Source organism: Octopus bimaculoides, chromosome 29, assembly GCF_046866305.1.
Source record: "Octopus bimaculoides isolate indiv1 chromosome 29, ASM4686630v1, whole genome shotgun sequence".
NCBI classification, from domain to species: Eukaryota; Metazoa; Mollusca; class Cephalopoda; order Octopoda; family Octopodidae; genus Octopus; species Octopus bimaculoides.
In genome coordinates this window covers 8,417,103-8,434,030 of record NC_142956.1, presented here as the reverse complement: position 1 = coordinate 8,434,030, position 16,928 = coordinate 8,417,103, and the positions used below count along the sequence as shown (strand labels likewise).

At 41.4% G+C, this 16,928-nt stretch overlaps 1 protein-coding gene across 1 annotated transcript in view; it reads right to left on the bottom strand.

Moving 5' to 3' along the window:
- Positions 1-1,060: 1,060 nt before the first annotated feature.
- The window catches only part of LOC149130333 (uncharacterized), a 65,698-nt gene continuing 49,830 nt past the window's right edge, over positions 1,061-16,928 (bottom strand). The window contains exon 6 of the mRNA XM_089345171.1: positions 1,061-3,902. Within this exon, the coding sequence (XP_089201297.1) occupies positions 1,550-3,902 (2,353 nt within the window). The 3' untranslated portion in view covers positions 1,061-1,549. The remainder of the gene's footprint in view (positions 3,903-16,928) is intronic.

The following is a 16,928-nucleotide window of genomic DNA, read 5'->3' as shown; positions in this document are numbered from 1 at the left end:
GCATGGATGGTAGGAATTGAAGTTGAGGTATCATCCAGTGAAGGTTGGCTTGTGGTATATGGATGTCCTGGATCCATACTTGGTGCATATTATTAATACTTCCAGGAATGCTAGCTATATAAATTTTTAATTTTTACAATCTTATTTTCATTTCTGTTGGATCCTGCTTATCTGTTCACAGCAGCTTTTTTCAATTGGCTGCAATCATTTTCTCTACCTCCACCCCCAGGCTGGAGCATTAGTTTGGCTGAACTTAAACAATGCATTCAGTTAGCAGTGCAGGAGCTAACTCCTAAAATGCTTCAAAATGTGTTTTGCAAGGCTATGGATAGATTTCAAATTTGCAGGGATACAGACGGAGCACATGTTGAAAATTTTCAATAAAGTTTTGACATAAGATTTATAAATCTATTTGTTTTGGTATTGTAATTAAATAACAAACATAAAATTTGTCTGATTTCATTGAAATAGAGAGTTAATTCTGTGTGTATGAGGCAAAGTGAAAAAGTTCCTGGCTTTGGGTAAAAGAAAATACTGGAGAATCACTTAATTATGATTTTATTCAATATATTTCCTTCTCACACACTTATTGTAGCAGTCTGTCAATTTTCTAAGCCCTGAAAAAAAATCTCAGAAAGTTGGGCCACCAACCTGGCCTTTTGTGATTCCTTAAAGCCAGGAACTTTTCAGCACCCCCTCATATATTCGATGGACCTCGTTCAGTTTTCGTCTACCAAATCCACTTACAAGGCTTTGGTTGGCCTGAGGCTATAGTAGAAGACACCTGACCAAGATGTCATGCAGTGGGGCCGAACCTGGAACCATGTGGCTGGGAAGCAAACTTCTCCCCACACAGCCTGCCTGTGTCAAGCCACATATACTGTGGATAAAGGACATAATCGTTGCTAAACCACAACAAACAATGAAAAACATTAGAGAAACAATAAAAAAATCATGAAAGTTGTTTATAATTATTATTACTATTATTATTATTATTATTATTATTATTATTATTAATTATAAAATTCTATATCAAAATAAACAAAAGAACAAAGAAAAATCAAATGAAACAAGTTGTATTTGGAAATAAAAAAAATATTACCCCCTCTCACCCAACAAAACTGAGGGCCAACACACCTCTAACAAAAAAAATAATAAAGACCCACCCACCTCCCCAAAAATACTGGACACTTCCAGTGTTCCTTCTATTCCCAAAAAGAGAAACAAGGACCCACACCAACCAAAAAAAAAAAAAGTCCTTTTGTTTCCTTCAATTTTTTAAAATTTTCTCCACAAAAATTAAAGGTCCTTGAATCCTTGATTTGGGCCATTAAAAACTTTTCATCTGTCCCCTAAGGGGTCTTTCAGAACAAATGATCCCAATGTAATAATCCCCTCTCCTCCCTCTTCTGTAGACCATCAGCCCACCTTCTACCCACCAAATATCTGATTTTGCTGGGAAAGAATGAGTTGTAGGTTAAATTCCTCATTGTTTTTGACCCATTGTCTAACTTTCAGGTCATTGACCTTCAACCCGACCCAAGCAAGTTCAGTAATACTGATTGTAATGTCCAGTGTTGTCTGTCTGTGATCTTTGTGCTTGCTGCAGCTGGGCCAGGGTGCTGCCAGGCGGCCGTGGATGAGGGCCCCTGGGTGGTGGCGGCATTGGTCCTCCAGCCCACCCCATCCTGGGGCTACCTGGCTGTGGCTGTTGCTGTTGGGGTTGCTGTTGCTGCTGGGGAGGTGGTGGGTAGCCGGCACTGATGGGAGGTGGGGGAGGCTCCTCGTAGGGCCCGTGAGGGTTGGGGAAGTGAGGGGGAGGGGGAGGCGGCGGTGGGGGAGGCTGAGGGGGCATGCCAAGGCGTTGCTGTTGCTGCTGCTGCTGTGGAGGAGGGGGCTGGCCAACGACAACTGAGGGCATTGGCAATCCTGGGGGGTGACCCTGCATGGGTGGCGGCGGTGGTGCAGTGGCCATGTTTGCAAGGGGTGGGGGTGCTGTGGCTATGCCAGAAAGCAGCGGTGGGGGGAGCTGGGTGCGCGGGGGACCTCCGCTTCCTCCTCCACCTCTCGGTTGGTGTCCAACCATCACATGAGGGTGATGGGGTGACGGTGGGGGAGGCCCAGCATGACCTCCTCCTCCACCACCCTGGGGGAAGCTTTGTGGAGGAGGCCTGCCATGACCACCCCCACCCCCACCCTGGGGGAAACCCTGTGGAGGTCCTCCATGACCTGCTGAACCGCCACCACCCTGAGGGAAGCTCTGTGGGGAAGAGTATAGTGGGGAGCAGAGTGGGGGCATTGGTGCCCCCCCACCACCCGCTCCGTGTCCAACCACCACTGAAGACGACGTGGGAAGCGGGGGTGCATAGGAAACAGGAACAGGGGGCATGCCTTGAGGGGACAGCGCCATCGAAGAGGGCGGGAACGACCCAGCTACAGTGGTTGCAGGTGGTGGCTGCTGTTGCTGGGGTGGCACATGCACAGCGACCTGCTGTAGGGGGTGGCCTGGAGGGAAAGGTACCGTAGGTGGTGGTGGTGTGTTGGTGGCAAATGGTTGCCCCGATGGGTGGTAACCTCCTCCTGGCTGCTGTTGCTGTTGGTGATGATGATGGTGATGGTGCTGTTGGTGGTGTTGTTGATGCTGCTGATGATGGTGAGGGTGGGCATGCGGCGGAGGTTCAGCCCGGCTGCCGTACTCTGCCTCATCCTGGATTGGAACTGTGATTAGGTTGGTTCGCGTTGAGCTCGACATCACTGGGATTGCAGAGATGCCATAGGAGTCATGGGCTGAAGCCATTGGCTGCTGTTGCTGGGGGTGGTGGTGGTGTTGCTGTGCTTGCTGTTGTTGCTGCTGTTGCTGGTGGTGATGGTTGTGGAGGTGGGGCAGTAGAGGGGGAGGCATGCCTCCATGAGGAGGCGGCTGTGGTGGAGGTGGCGGTACACCCATGCCCCCAGCCCCGGCTGCTCCACCAGCATTTGGTCCACCACCCCCTCCTGCTCCCACACCTACCCGGCCATGCTTTCCTGAAGCAGGGGTCGGCAAGGGAAGAGTCACTGATGCTGTCGACACCACTGGCATCCCACTGACCACATGGTGGCCAGCATGTTGCTGTTGCTGTTGCTGCTGCGGCAGAGGAGGAGGACCATGCAGGTGTTGCTGTTGCTGGGTCGGAAGAGCCAAAAGGGGTGGTGGCGCTGATGTCTGCCCCACCAATTGCGATTCGTCCATTGTGCTGCCAGCACGATGGTGATAAACCATCTGGTCGTGTTGCTGTTGTTGTTGCTGCTGTTGTTGGCTGATCGAGGTCAAGAGGTCGATCCCAACTAACGACTGCGAAGGAGCGGATGCTGGAACGTAGTTGCTGGTCATGGATTGGTGACCACTGGCCGTTGACTGTCCCAAGTGACCACTACTTGGTGCTTGTTGTTGTTGCTGTTGTTGCCCACTTCTGGTTTGTTGTGGTGGTGGTGGTTGCTGTTGTTGTTGCTGTTGTTTCTGAGCCATATGACTGTGGGCCGTTGGCTGAGATCCTCGGCCGTGCTGTGAGGTCAAATGTGATGACTGCTGACTCTGACCTGGTCCCTGACTTTGCTGCTGCTGCTGTTGTTGTTGTTGTTGTTGTGGTGGTGGTGGTGGTTGCCCAATTGCGGCTGCCTGACTACTGGATACTGATGATACAACCTGCTGCTGCTGGGGTTGGGGTGGCTGTGTCTTTGAAGCTGGCGGAGGGTCAGGTCCTGCACCTTGCCGCAAATGACGGTGGTTGATGTGGGCTTGCAGGTCACGCTGAGACAGGTATGTCCGGCGACATCCAGACACACCATGTTTTGCACCACCAAAGGTGCATACAAACACAGAACCCAACGCTGACTGCTCAATTCGTTGCACAGGGTCACCACATCTGCAGAAAAAGAAAATGATAACTGATGGAAAAGAAACAAAAATTTACAGAAAAACTAAACAAAATGCATAAAAAAGTGCCAATCTCCAAATTTGGAAGGAAACTGGGGAAGAGGTAAACCCAGGAAGATGTGGGATGAGGTGGTGAAATGTGATCTTTGGATGCTGAATCTCACTGAGGATGACAAGTGACTAACACCTTTGATGATTTGCTCTAAAGACATGTCAAGCTCAATGAAATCATTATCATGGCCAGTGCTGGTGACACATGAAAGGTACCCATGCCAGTGATGCATGTGAGGTACTCATTCTGGTGACATGTAAAAGACACCCATGCCAGTGACACATGGAAAAAAAACCCCCCATCCTGGTGACACATAAAAAGCACCTGTGCCAGTGAAACATATAAAGCATCCATACCAGTGAGAAGTAAAAGGCATCCATGCCAGTGCCAGTGATATGCTGAAGGAATCCATGCCAGTGATATGTAAAAGGTTTTCATGTCAGAGACACATAGAAGATACCTGTGCTGGTGACACATAAAAAGCACCCGGTACAATTTGTAAAATGGCTAGCATTAGGAAGGGCATCCAGCTGTAGAAATCAAGCCAAACTGACTGGAGCCTGGAGCAGTTCTCTGGCTTGCCAGCTCCAGTCAAGCCACCTTACCCATGCCAGCATGGAAAATGTACATGAAATGATGATGATGAAAGTACAGTGCGACTGTGTGATTAAGAAGTTTGCTTCCTAACCAGGATCCGTTATTTGTTTTGGCATGGTTTCTACGGCTGGATGCCCTTTTTATCGCCAACCATTCCATAGTGTACTGGGTGCTTTTTACATGGAACCAGCACCAGCAGGGTCACTAAGCAACTTGTGAGACAAAGACCCTTTAGTTGGGAGAGGAAGCAGTATTGAGGGAGGTGGCTTTGTGCCAGGTGAGAGGTTAGCCTCGTGCTTCTCAACTATTTTTGCCTATAGATCCCTTTGATCCCTACTTTACTCTCTTGTCCTTTTATAATTAAATATTAGGAATTGCAAAAAAAGAAAAAAAATAATATTTTGTGTATTGTATTATCATTGCACATAAATTCTAACAAAATTTCATGCCGGGCCATATGCTTGTCTCTTTATCATATTCTAGGCTAGTGTTTCTAAACTATTTTTTACCTATGGACCCCTTTGCTTTCTTTTTTACTTGGATGGACCCTCATAAATATTTGATGTTTAAAAAAGTCCCACTATATTTTAATAATTAAATATTATAAGGAATTGTATTAAAAAAATTCAAATATTTTGTGTATTGCAAAAGTACAAGCAATTTATTGCAGATATAGGGACTCCCAAGGGCCATATGGGGCCCAGCTGAGAACCACTGGGTTAGAGTATGATAGAGGGGTGGAAATAGGTGTCTTACTATAGAGAACATACTTGGCTACCCTAGTAGAAAAAGGAAAGAGAGGAAGGGGAGAGAGAGTGAGTGAGAGAGAAATAGATAGTATTGGAGATACATTAGGACCGATCCACAAACAACAGTGGGGTGGAGTAGGGGAGAATTTTGAATTAAAAACATTTCCAACAATGTAAATGTCCCTTGGCATAATGAAGAGATGTTTCCCAGAAACATGAGAAGACATGTCAAGATAATGGGTGTATAAAAAAAAAAACATACATGTGTCATCGATAATGTTTATCTATATAGGATATCAAATCTATCTTCAAAACAAATATTTGATAAGGCCCCCCCCCCCAACACCATAATAACACCCTGGCCAACAGTGGCTTCAAAGAGAAAATATATTACAACTCTGAAAGTAAAAATACGAATTGTAAAAATAGACCAAAAAATAGACCTAGAAAAATAATTTGGTTTGCCCCTCCTTTCTTCCTTAACCCTTTCGTTACTAACCCGGCCGTAGCTGGCCCAAAAAAATTTTGGTTCATAAGACTAACCTGGCCATAGCCGGCCGAGCGTACCCATTGTTATTTAAATGTATATTTGAACCCAAATCTCGTTAGTACATTCGTTAAAACACCTGATTTCACTTTGCAAACAGTTGAGTTATTGTCTCTGACATTGTTTGGCGTGATATTTGAACTCAGTGAATTTTGGAAGATTTTTTTCCACATTTTTTGCGGCGTTGATTTTTTTTCAACTTTGAAGATGGAGAGGAGTTTCATGCTATCAAGCAGTGATTCCGAATTTGAAGGTTTTTCAATAGAAGATATGGAGATATCGAAGAAAAGAATGAATGAGCTACAAAAGCACGTGGTGAACGATAATAAATCGGATATTTCTGTATCCGAAACTGAAATCAGCGATTCTGAAAGCGGCGAGGATGATTTTACACCAGAATGGAGTAAAAACTTTAAAAAAACGTTTTTATTAACAATTTTTCTGAGGAAACAGGGTCTACCCATAGTCTTTCTCAGGAAGCGAAACAATTAGACTTCTTTTTCATGCTTGTTTGAAATTATTACTGCGGAAACAAACCGTTACGCAGAATGTAAACAAACCGGAAAAAAAAGATAGCTTGTGGTTTCCTGCAACTGTAGATGAAATACGGGCATTTTTTGCCATAAATATTATTATGGGTATTAGACAGTTACCCAGAATAACATATTACTGGAGCGATCAGGAACCTTTTGGCGATGAATATATTTCCAGTATTATGAATGAGTACGATTCGTGAAGCTGAACCAATATTTACATGTGAGAGACACTAGCAGTACCCCAGTACGTGGAGAACTTTCAGACAAAAATTATGCAATAGATGATTAAGAACCCTTTCTTTAATTATGTTCCAAATATCACATTAATATGTTGATAAATAAAAAAGTAACAGGTGTTTAATGAGACTAGTCTAAATTCATGATTATTTTGGAATTTAATTGAAACTCATGAGGGGTGTATTTTGGTCAGAAATATAGTAACGAAAGGGTTAATGTTAAGATTGATACAGCCAAGAAATCCCTGTCTCTTTTTGATAAACATTTTCCAATAAATCATAAATCCAGGAAAATTTTTAACTGATGCTCAATAAAAATATACAGCTGCTGCACCAATATGAAGAACATTCTAGCTGACAAAAATCACCAAGAAACCACTCCTGATCATAGTTGTCAAGACCCTGAAGCTTGCCCACTTCACCAGACACATGTCTGGTGAAGTGGGCAAGCTTCATATATGAGGCTGAAGTTACAGCTATGCTCCAAAACAAATCAATTGAAAAGAAGAATTACATCGGACTATGTGAGGGTGAATTCAAGAGACATTATGCAAACCACCTATATTTTTCCCAACACATCAATAAAAGTAGTGCAACTAAGTTGTATGGAATTTGAAGGGTAGCTCCACATCACACACAATTAAGTGGAGAATAGTGCAGAAATCCAAGTCATATGTTAATCAATCTAAGAAATGCAACTTATGCATAGCAGAAAAATCTCATATTCTTCTTAGATTCAGCAATTTCAACACATTGCTTAATTCCAGATCTGAAATTTTTAGCAGGAGCAGACACATGAACAGGTTTCTTTTATTAAATTGGAGGTCACCACCCACTCCAGACTTTCACATTTTTTGTTATTTTGCTCTAAATCAGTTCCATTTAATGTGTTTTCTGCAATCAGGGAGGACGAGGATTGTAGTTCTTCATTTCGTTTCTTTTTCTTGTTCCATTTTTTGCACCAACTTTCTTAATGTATTTTCTTATTGTCCAGCCTCCTTGTTTTTAAAAATTATAAATAACGCCTAAGCAGAACTTGAAAGCTTGCTTTATGCCTTTTCAAGTATCATAATAGCATGAGACTATTAGTAGCTCTTTTGGTTGTGTATTTAATTTTATATATATGTGTGTGTGTGTGTGTGTGTGTGTGTGTGTGTGTATATAGAGAGAGATAGATAGATAGATATGAATTAGAAGCAGCCCAAGGAATATAAACAATATTGAACACACACACACAATGTATTTTGTCAGTTTGTGGGCAGGCAGCGATTGTAGGTGTAAGAGAATATATTCTAATCAATTTACCTGGTGTTAAAACACCTACAAGTCATAGAGAAGCAAGATAACTTGCATCAGGTCCCATTAGAGGAGTGATAGACATTAATGTTTTGTCGTTTGTGACTTGTCAATACCGTATGCCCAAAATGGGGCCAGGTGCAAGCTAAATCGCTTTCTATGACAAAATGCAAAATAGTGTAAGATGACGAAACATTAATGTCTACTGCTCCAGTAAAGGGACCTGATGCCAGTTATGTCACGTGTCCATGACTTTCAGGTGTTTGAACACCAGGCGAATTCATGAGAATATACTCACACCTACAATCGCTTCCTGCTCATACACTTACAAAACACATACCTTATGTGTGTGTGTGTGTGTGTGTGTGTGTTTGATATTGTTTATATATATATATATATATATATATATATATATATATACATAAAGGATGAAGTGGTGACAAAGGATCTTCAGATGCTGGGCCTCACTGAGGAGATGACAAAAGACTGGGACTTGTGGTGATATGCTGTACTTGAGAAGACATGTCAAGCTAAATAAAAATCACAGCCATCCATGCACACAGGCATGTCCTATACAGCCATGCACCCATCTGTTTTCAAGCAAATAATATTCCCCCCCCCCCATGGCCAAACATGTTCTCACAGTATGTTGGAAATGAATGATGCTCCTTGTATGACAGTGACACTCATTTACAACTACCATGTGATGTCAAGACAAGGAGACACATACATACATGACAGACTTCCATCTACTAAATCCATCCACAAGGCTTTGGTTGGCTTGGGGCTATTGAAGAAGATGCTTGCCCAAGACACCAGAAACGTGGTTGGGAAGCAAACTTCTTACCACACAATCACATCTGGGCAGTGTGTGTGTGTGTGTTTGCAAATCCAATGGAGGCCTCAAAAGACATTTTAAGATCCACAAAGAGAACTTATCTGCAGGTGGTCCAAATCGGAGGTGCAATCTATGTAGGTATCTTTTCAGAACATTATCTGGTTTAAAAAAACAAATCACATGCCATGATGGTGCTAAGGTGTAAGTACAGGAAGTGGTCAAACTCTGCATACAGAGTAGACAACCACCATATATATATATATATATATATATATATATATATATATATATACTATATATTTATGAAAAGGGCAGACATTGTCTCACAAGCAGTTGTGCAGGCAAAAGTGTTAGTAAATGTGGTTGGATTGTGCTGAAAATTTGCACACCTATGTTAAATGTGCTGGGGAGTATGCATGCCAACTTTCAGTTTGCTCAATTGGAAAGCGTGGCCGCTAGGGCAAAATTGCTGATCTTTAAAATGGACTTTGATGTGTTTGTGTTCCTCTCTTTCTGCCTATCAGCCTTTCTTTCTCAATCTCTCTCGCTCCCTTCCTTTCATTGTGTCTCCACAACGGCATCTGGCAGCTTCCTCTCTCTTTCTTTCCCTCTCCGTCTTCGCTATCTCTCTGTCACTCTTTCTCACCCCGCCCCTCTCTCTCTCTCTCTCTCTGTATGTCTGTCTGTATCTATAGAGAGAAAGCAATGACTGCCGCCAGTGTTCCTCTATGTGGCAATTGATGTCCAAGAAATAACAGCCAAATCAAGTGTATTAAAATATACATATGTACATACATACATACAAAGAACAAAACTGGTGACCACCTGTGTTTAATGGAGAGGAATAAAAAAATAACCATATTTTGTTGAAAACACATTTTACTGACTTCAAGTTTGAATATTTCCACCACAAGGCTTTTAGAATGGTGAATTATTATCGCTCACCACCACTGCACCATCATGATAACAGATATTATTAATCAGATATTTGCGTTAATTTATATATGTGTGTATCTCTTTTACTTGTTTCAGTCATTTGACTGTGGCCATGCTGGAGCACTGCCTTTAGACGAGCAAATCGACCCCAGGACTTATTCTTTGTAAGTGTAGTACTTATTCTATCGGTCTCTTTTGCCAAACTGCTAAGTTACGGGGACGTAAACCCACCAGCATCGGTTGTCAAGTGATGTTGGAGGGACAAGCACAGACACACAAACATACACATATATATATACATATATACGACAGGCTTCTTTCAGTTTCCGTCTACCAAATCCACTGACAAGGCTTTGGTCGGCCCAAGGCTGTAGTAGAAGACACTTGCCCAAGGTGCCACGCAGTGGGACTGAACAAGGAACCATGTGGTTGGTAAGCAAGCTACTTACCACACAGCCACTCCTACACCTATATATATATATATAAAGTCTATATATATATGTGTATACATATATATATAAATATATAAGTATGAGTGTGTATATATATATATATATATATATATATATATATATATATATATATATATATATATATATACACCCACCCACACACACACATATATATATACATATATATATTTAATGCGTATGTATATATAATAGGTGCAAGAGTGGCTGTGTGGTAAGTAGCTTGCTTACCAACCACATGGTTCCAAGTTCAGTCCCACTGCGTGGCACCTTAGGCAAGTGTCTTTTACTATAGCCTCGGGCCGACCAAAGCCTTGTGAGTGGATTTGATAGACGGAAACTGAAAGAAGCCCGTCGCATATATGTATATATATATATGTGTATGTTTGTGTGTCTGTGTTTGTCCCCCTGGCATTGCTTGACAACCGATGCTGGTGTGTTTTGTCCCCCATCACTTAGCGGTTCGGCAAAAAAGAGAGCGATAGAATAAGTACTAGGCTTACAAAGAATAAGTCCCGGGGTCGATTTGCTCGACTAAAGGCAGTGCTCCAGCATGGCTGCAGTCAAATGACTGAAACAAGTAAAAGAGTATATGTGGTCAGATTGAGCTAAAAATCTGCACACCTATGTCAAAAGTGCTGGGAAATTTGCATGGCAACTTTGAGTTCGCTCAATTGAAAGGCGTCAACTCTAGGGCAAAATTCTTCATGTTTTAAAGTATGGCCTGTGTAAATCTGAATGAAATTGGGTTATAATACTAGTGTGTGTGTGTGTATATATATATATATATATATATATATATATATATATATATATATATATATATATGTGTGTATATGTGTATATAGCTTAGGCATTGCAAGACTAAAAATCTGGTGTGTGTATTTATTTATTTATATAAATATCTTCTTATATGATAAAATATTTAGTGTGTCTCTGTCAGTCATGTCGTAGGCAAAGAATAACAAAACAACAAAGTGGCAGTGGGTAGCAGTGACAGATCGGCATTTATTTTGTATTTGCTGCCGATAAGAAAAAGCGCACATGCGCAGGAGATTTTGAAAAATTATAGCATATAAGCACGAGTCATGTCTCTATGTAGTGCCTCGTGTTTATATGTTAATCTTGACTTTTCTGCTGATGATAGCTGGCCTTGCAAAATATTTTATTTTATTTTGCTAATTATAGCTTGAAACCATTGGTTCGGAAAATAGATGGTAAATGTTTTTATTTTTCATTCCCTTTCGAAATTATCTCTAATTGTGGTGTGGAGTTTTGACTGCTCCTTCTAGCAGGTTAGATGTCCTATTATGGACATCTCTGATGTGTTTAAATGTACACTATATTTAAATGAATAATATATAGTCGATTGACTAATTTTTTCTTCTCAATAGACCACTGGTGACAAATAGAATTTCTAAAAATTTTTTTGCTACCCTCAGATTTATTAATAATAATAAAATGTTATATATATATATATAGAGAGAGAGACATAGATATACAGGCAGAAAGAGAAAGGGAGAGGGAGAAGATATCAACAATATATGTACCTGTGTGTGTCTGTACCTAGCTAGCTATCTATTTATAGATAAATTTATGGTTGTGGGATGAGTAAGTAGGCTAGAGATACACACACACACACATACATACATACATACATACATACATACACACAGTGGACTTTTTTCAGTTTCCGTCTACCAAATCCACACCAAGCCGGGGGCTATACCTTATGGTGTTGTATATGTAAATATAAACATTTATGTGTGTGTGTGTGTGTGTGCACGTATGTATATATGTATGTGTGTGTGTGTGTATATATATATATATATATATATATATATATATACACACACACACAAATATACATTATGTGGGTGATCTGTGTATATGTGTGTGTCGATCTCTGTCTCTATCTGGTTTAATTTTCTGTTTTTGTGTATGTGTATGTAGTGTGTATATGCATGTTTGTGGATAAGCATTTCATATTGGTGTGTGCATGTGTGTATATATAAAGATATTTTTTCTGTTTTTTTCTACCTTTTCTACTAGCAAATCTACTTGCCTTTTGAACAAACTTTTTATATACATCAGCAATGACTTTCTCACTGGTAATGCCTTCCATGTATATTGCACTTCTTATTCGAGGCTCCCAAATTTCACTTCATATTTGGGGTCCTCGATGAAGCTATATGATGTATTTCAGGCACTCCACTATGAGTCCACTAGGTCTTATAGCAGAAACAGCTGTAAACTAATGAGGTTTTCCCTGTGTCATCACACTTTTCTGTATTTCTGGCTGGCATAAAATGATACTGGTAATGACACCGGCATGGCCATGCAGTTCAGAAGCTTGCTTTGCAACCACATGAGTTTGGGTTCAGTCCCCCTATGTAGTACCTCAGGCAGTCTTTTACTATTGCCCTGGGCAAATCAATGCCTTGTGAATGAATTTGGTAGACAGAAGCTGTGTGGAAGCCTGTTGTATGCACCGACACACATGTACATACAGGTGTGCATTTCACCAGTCATAGCATTCCCCCACCCACTACTCATGCCTCTTACCAATACCTGGTCACATATATTATGACCTCCATACCTTGGAAGTATGTCCTGCCACCTGCCACCATTTACCTCTCTCTTGCTTACACTACCATCCCATCTGTGCCCTGATCCCCATTCCTTGCGAGTATACCCTGGCACCTTGCCGCCATCTCTCTTCTGCTCTCTCTTGCACTTTTGCTGTTTCCAACTCTCTTGCTTTTCCCTTGCCCTTCCATCTGACTGGGTAGCCATGTATCTCCTCCACAGCAGCACCCCTGTTTCTGCTCTCGTTACTGATCACTCTCCATCCTTCCTAGGTAACCATCTATCTCCTTTACAGCAGCACACTTGTTCCTGCTCTCTCTCTTATTTACTGTCTCTCTTTCTTTCTCTCACTCTCCTGCTGTGTAACTATGTATCTCCTCTACAGCAAGACACCTATTTCCGTGTCTCCGTCACACTCTAATCATCAGAGACAAGATCACCTCCTCCAATCTCAAAGATTCCTTGTCTTGCAAAGTTACTTGGTGACCCTGCCAGTGTTGGTGCCACTTAGAAAGCATCCAGTCCACACTGTAAAGTGGCTGGTATTTGGAAAGGCATCCAGCTGTAAAAATCATGCCAAAACTGACCTCACCTGTACTGGTGCCATATAAAATGCACTCAGTCCACTCTGTGGCATAGTTGGAAGGGTATCCAGCTGTAAAAACCCTGCCAAAACAGATACAGAAGTATGGTGCAGGTGTCCATCTAGCCAGCTCCTGTCAAACCATCCAACCCATGGCAGCATGGAAGGACATTAAATGATAATGACAATGATGATTGTATATATGTATCCGTTTACTTCATTTCGTGAGTTTGTCTCACAACAGAAAGGTGGTTTTGCTCACTCCCTCACTTTTCATCAATCTCATGAGGTTAGTGCTTTATGTGGTTATTGAGTTGTTTTCTGACTCTCATTTCTAGCAATTGGTGCTTTTTGTACCCTCATTTATTAATTTGTTGTTAGATTTTAGTTGCTAATATGCTACCTATATCCTAATATATTTAAATATATTATATTTTTAATGTATTTAATATATTATCTTATCTGTTGTATGTATATATATATATATATATATATATATATATATATATATATACATATATATATATATATATATATATATATATATATATATATATATATATATATATATATACACATAACATATACAAAAAGTACTCTAGGTGTTGGTATGACTAAGCGATAAGAAGTTTGCTTCCAAACTGCATGGTTTTGGGTTCAGTCTCAGTGTGAAACTTTGACCAAATGTCTTCTACTATAAGCTCTGGGCAGAAATTGAAAGAAGCCGGTCACATATGTATATGCTTGTGTGTGTGTGTGTGTGTGTGTGTGTATTGGGTTGGCAAGAAAGTAATTTCGTTTTTCGCAAATAGACACAGTTACAATTTTGTTGAATGACTTTTGTCAATGTTATGATTTTTTCCTTTTGACATTTGATAGTCATTACTTTTGGTTTACTTTAGAAGCAAATTATGTGTAATTTTGTTTATAGCTGTTCGTTCAGTGTCAATTTTAACCTGGACTGCCATATTTGCTTTTTTATTTCCACAAGGATGCTACTGAGGCTCACAAAGAGATATGCAAAGTTCATGGTGCTGATTGCTTAACAGAATGCACATGTCAGAAATGGTTTAAAAAATACCATTCTGGAGATTTTTCATTCAAAGACGACCAACATTCTGGTCAACCTACTAAAGTTGATGGTGACCAAATCAAAGCCATAATTGAATCTGTTGTCATATAACTGTGCAAGAGATTGCAGAGAGGTTAAATCTATCACACACAACAATTGAAAAATCACTTAAAATGTCTTAGACTGATTAAAAAGCTTGATATTTGGGTTCCACATAAATTGAAAGAGATTCACTTAACAGAACAAATCAATATTTGCAATATGCATCTTAAACACAATGAAATGGAGCTTTTTTTTTTAAACAAATCATCAATGGTGATGAAAATGGATTTTCTACAATAACATCAATTGAAAACAATCATAGTCCAAGCGTTATGGACCAGCACAAACCACATCAAAAGCTGAATTGCCTCATAAAATGGTCATGCTGTCAATTTGGTGGGATTACAAAGGTGTTGTGTATTTTGAGCTGCTTCCAAGGAAGCAAACGATCAATTCAGATGTTTACTGTCAACAACTAATGAAACTGGAGGAAAGAACCAAAGAAAAACAGCCAGAATTGCCAAACCGTAAAGAAATCGTGTTCCACTATGACAACACTAGACCACACACGTTATTGCTAACTCATGAAAAATTGTTGGAGCTTGGTTGGGAAGTGATGTCACATCCACCACATAGTCCTGACCTTGCACCATCAGATTACCATTTATTTTGAAGTTTGCAAAATTCTTTGAATGGTAAAACTTTCAATAGTGATGATGACCTGAAATTGCACTTGCTTCAGTTTTTGGTTGATAGGGACAAGTTCTATGAGGGTGGAATCATGAAGTTGCCAGAAAGATGGCTAAAGGTCATCGAACAAAATGTAAAATATATAATGGATTAAAGTTCATTCTTTGTATGAAAAAAAAATGACTTATTTCACACTAAAAAACCGAAATTACTTTCTTGCCAACCCTATATATATATATCATCATCGTTTAACGTCCGCTTTCCATGCTAGCATGGGTTGGACGATTTGACTGAGGACTGGTGAAACCGGATGGCAACACCAGGCTCCAGTCTGATTTGGCAGAGTTTCTACAGCTGGATGCCCTTCCTAACGCCAACCACTCAGAGAGTGTAGTGGGTGCTTTTACGTGTCACCCGCACTAAAACGGCCACGCTCGAAATGGTGTCTTTTATGTGCCACCCGCACAAGCCAGTCCAGGGGCACTGGCAACGATCTCGCTCGAAAATCCTACAGGAGCCAGTCAGGCGGTACTGGCAACGGCCACGCTCAAAATGGTGCATCTCATGTGCCACCCGCACAAGAACCAGTCCAGGGGCACTGGCAACGATCTTACTTGGCTTGCCGGGTCTTCTCACGCACAGCACATTTCCAAAGGTCTCGGTCAGTAGTCATCGCCTCGGTGAGGCCCAATGTACGAAGGTCTTGCCTCACCACCTCAGCCCAGGTCTTCCTGGGCCTACCTCTTCCACGGGTTCCCTCAACTGTTAGGGTGTGGCACTTTTTCACGCAGCTATCCTCCTCCATTCTCACCACATGTCCATACCAGTGCAATCGTCTCTCTTGCACGCCACAACTGATGCTTCTAATGTTCAGCTTTTCTCTCAAGATACTTACACTCTGACGGGTATTCACATTGACATTACACATCCAACGGAGCATACTGGCTTCATTCCTTGCGAGCTTACGTATGTCCTCAGCAGTTACAGCCCATGTTTCACTGCCATGTAGCATGGCTGTTCGTACGCATGCGTCATACAGTCTGCCTTTTACTCTGAGTGAGAGTCCCTTTGTCGCCAGCAGGGGTAAGAGCTCTCTAAACTTTGCCCAGGCTATTCTTATTCTAGCAGCTACACTTTCAGCGCACCCACCCCCACTACTAACTTGGTCGCCCAGATAGCGGAAGCTATCGACTACCTCTAGTTTTTCACCCTGGAATGAGATAGAAGTTGTTTCCTGTTTGTTTACAGTCTTTATTGCACCTGAACATCTGCCACAAACAAAAACTAACTTGCTAGTTAACCTGCCTTTGATGTTGCTGCACCTCTTATGTGTCCATAGCTTGCACCGGGTACATCTTATAGAGTTACTACCTACTCCTTTTCTACATACTGAGCAGGGCCATCTACCTGAAGGGGTTTGTGTTTTATCTACCTTCCTACTTATTAGGATTTTGGTTTTAGGTAGGTTGACTCTAAGGCCCTTCAATTCTAGACCTTCCTTCCACACCTGAAACTTCTCCTCTAGTTCTGATAGTGACTCCGCAATTAGGGCAAGGTCATCAGCATAGAGGAGCTCCCAGGGGCAACCTGTCTTGAACTCCTCTGTGATTGCCTGGAGGACTATGATAAATAAGAGGGGGCTGAGGACGGAACCTTGGTGGACCCCTACCTCTACCCGGAATTCATTGGTGTACTCATTTCCAACCCTCACCTTACTGGCAGCATCTCTGTACATGGCTCGCACAGCTCTCACTAACCATTCTTCTATCCCAAGTTTCCTCA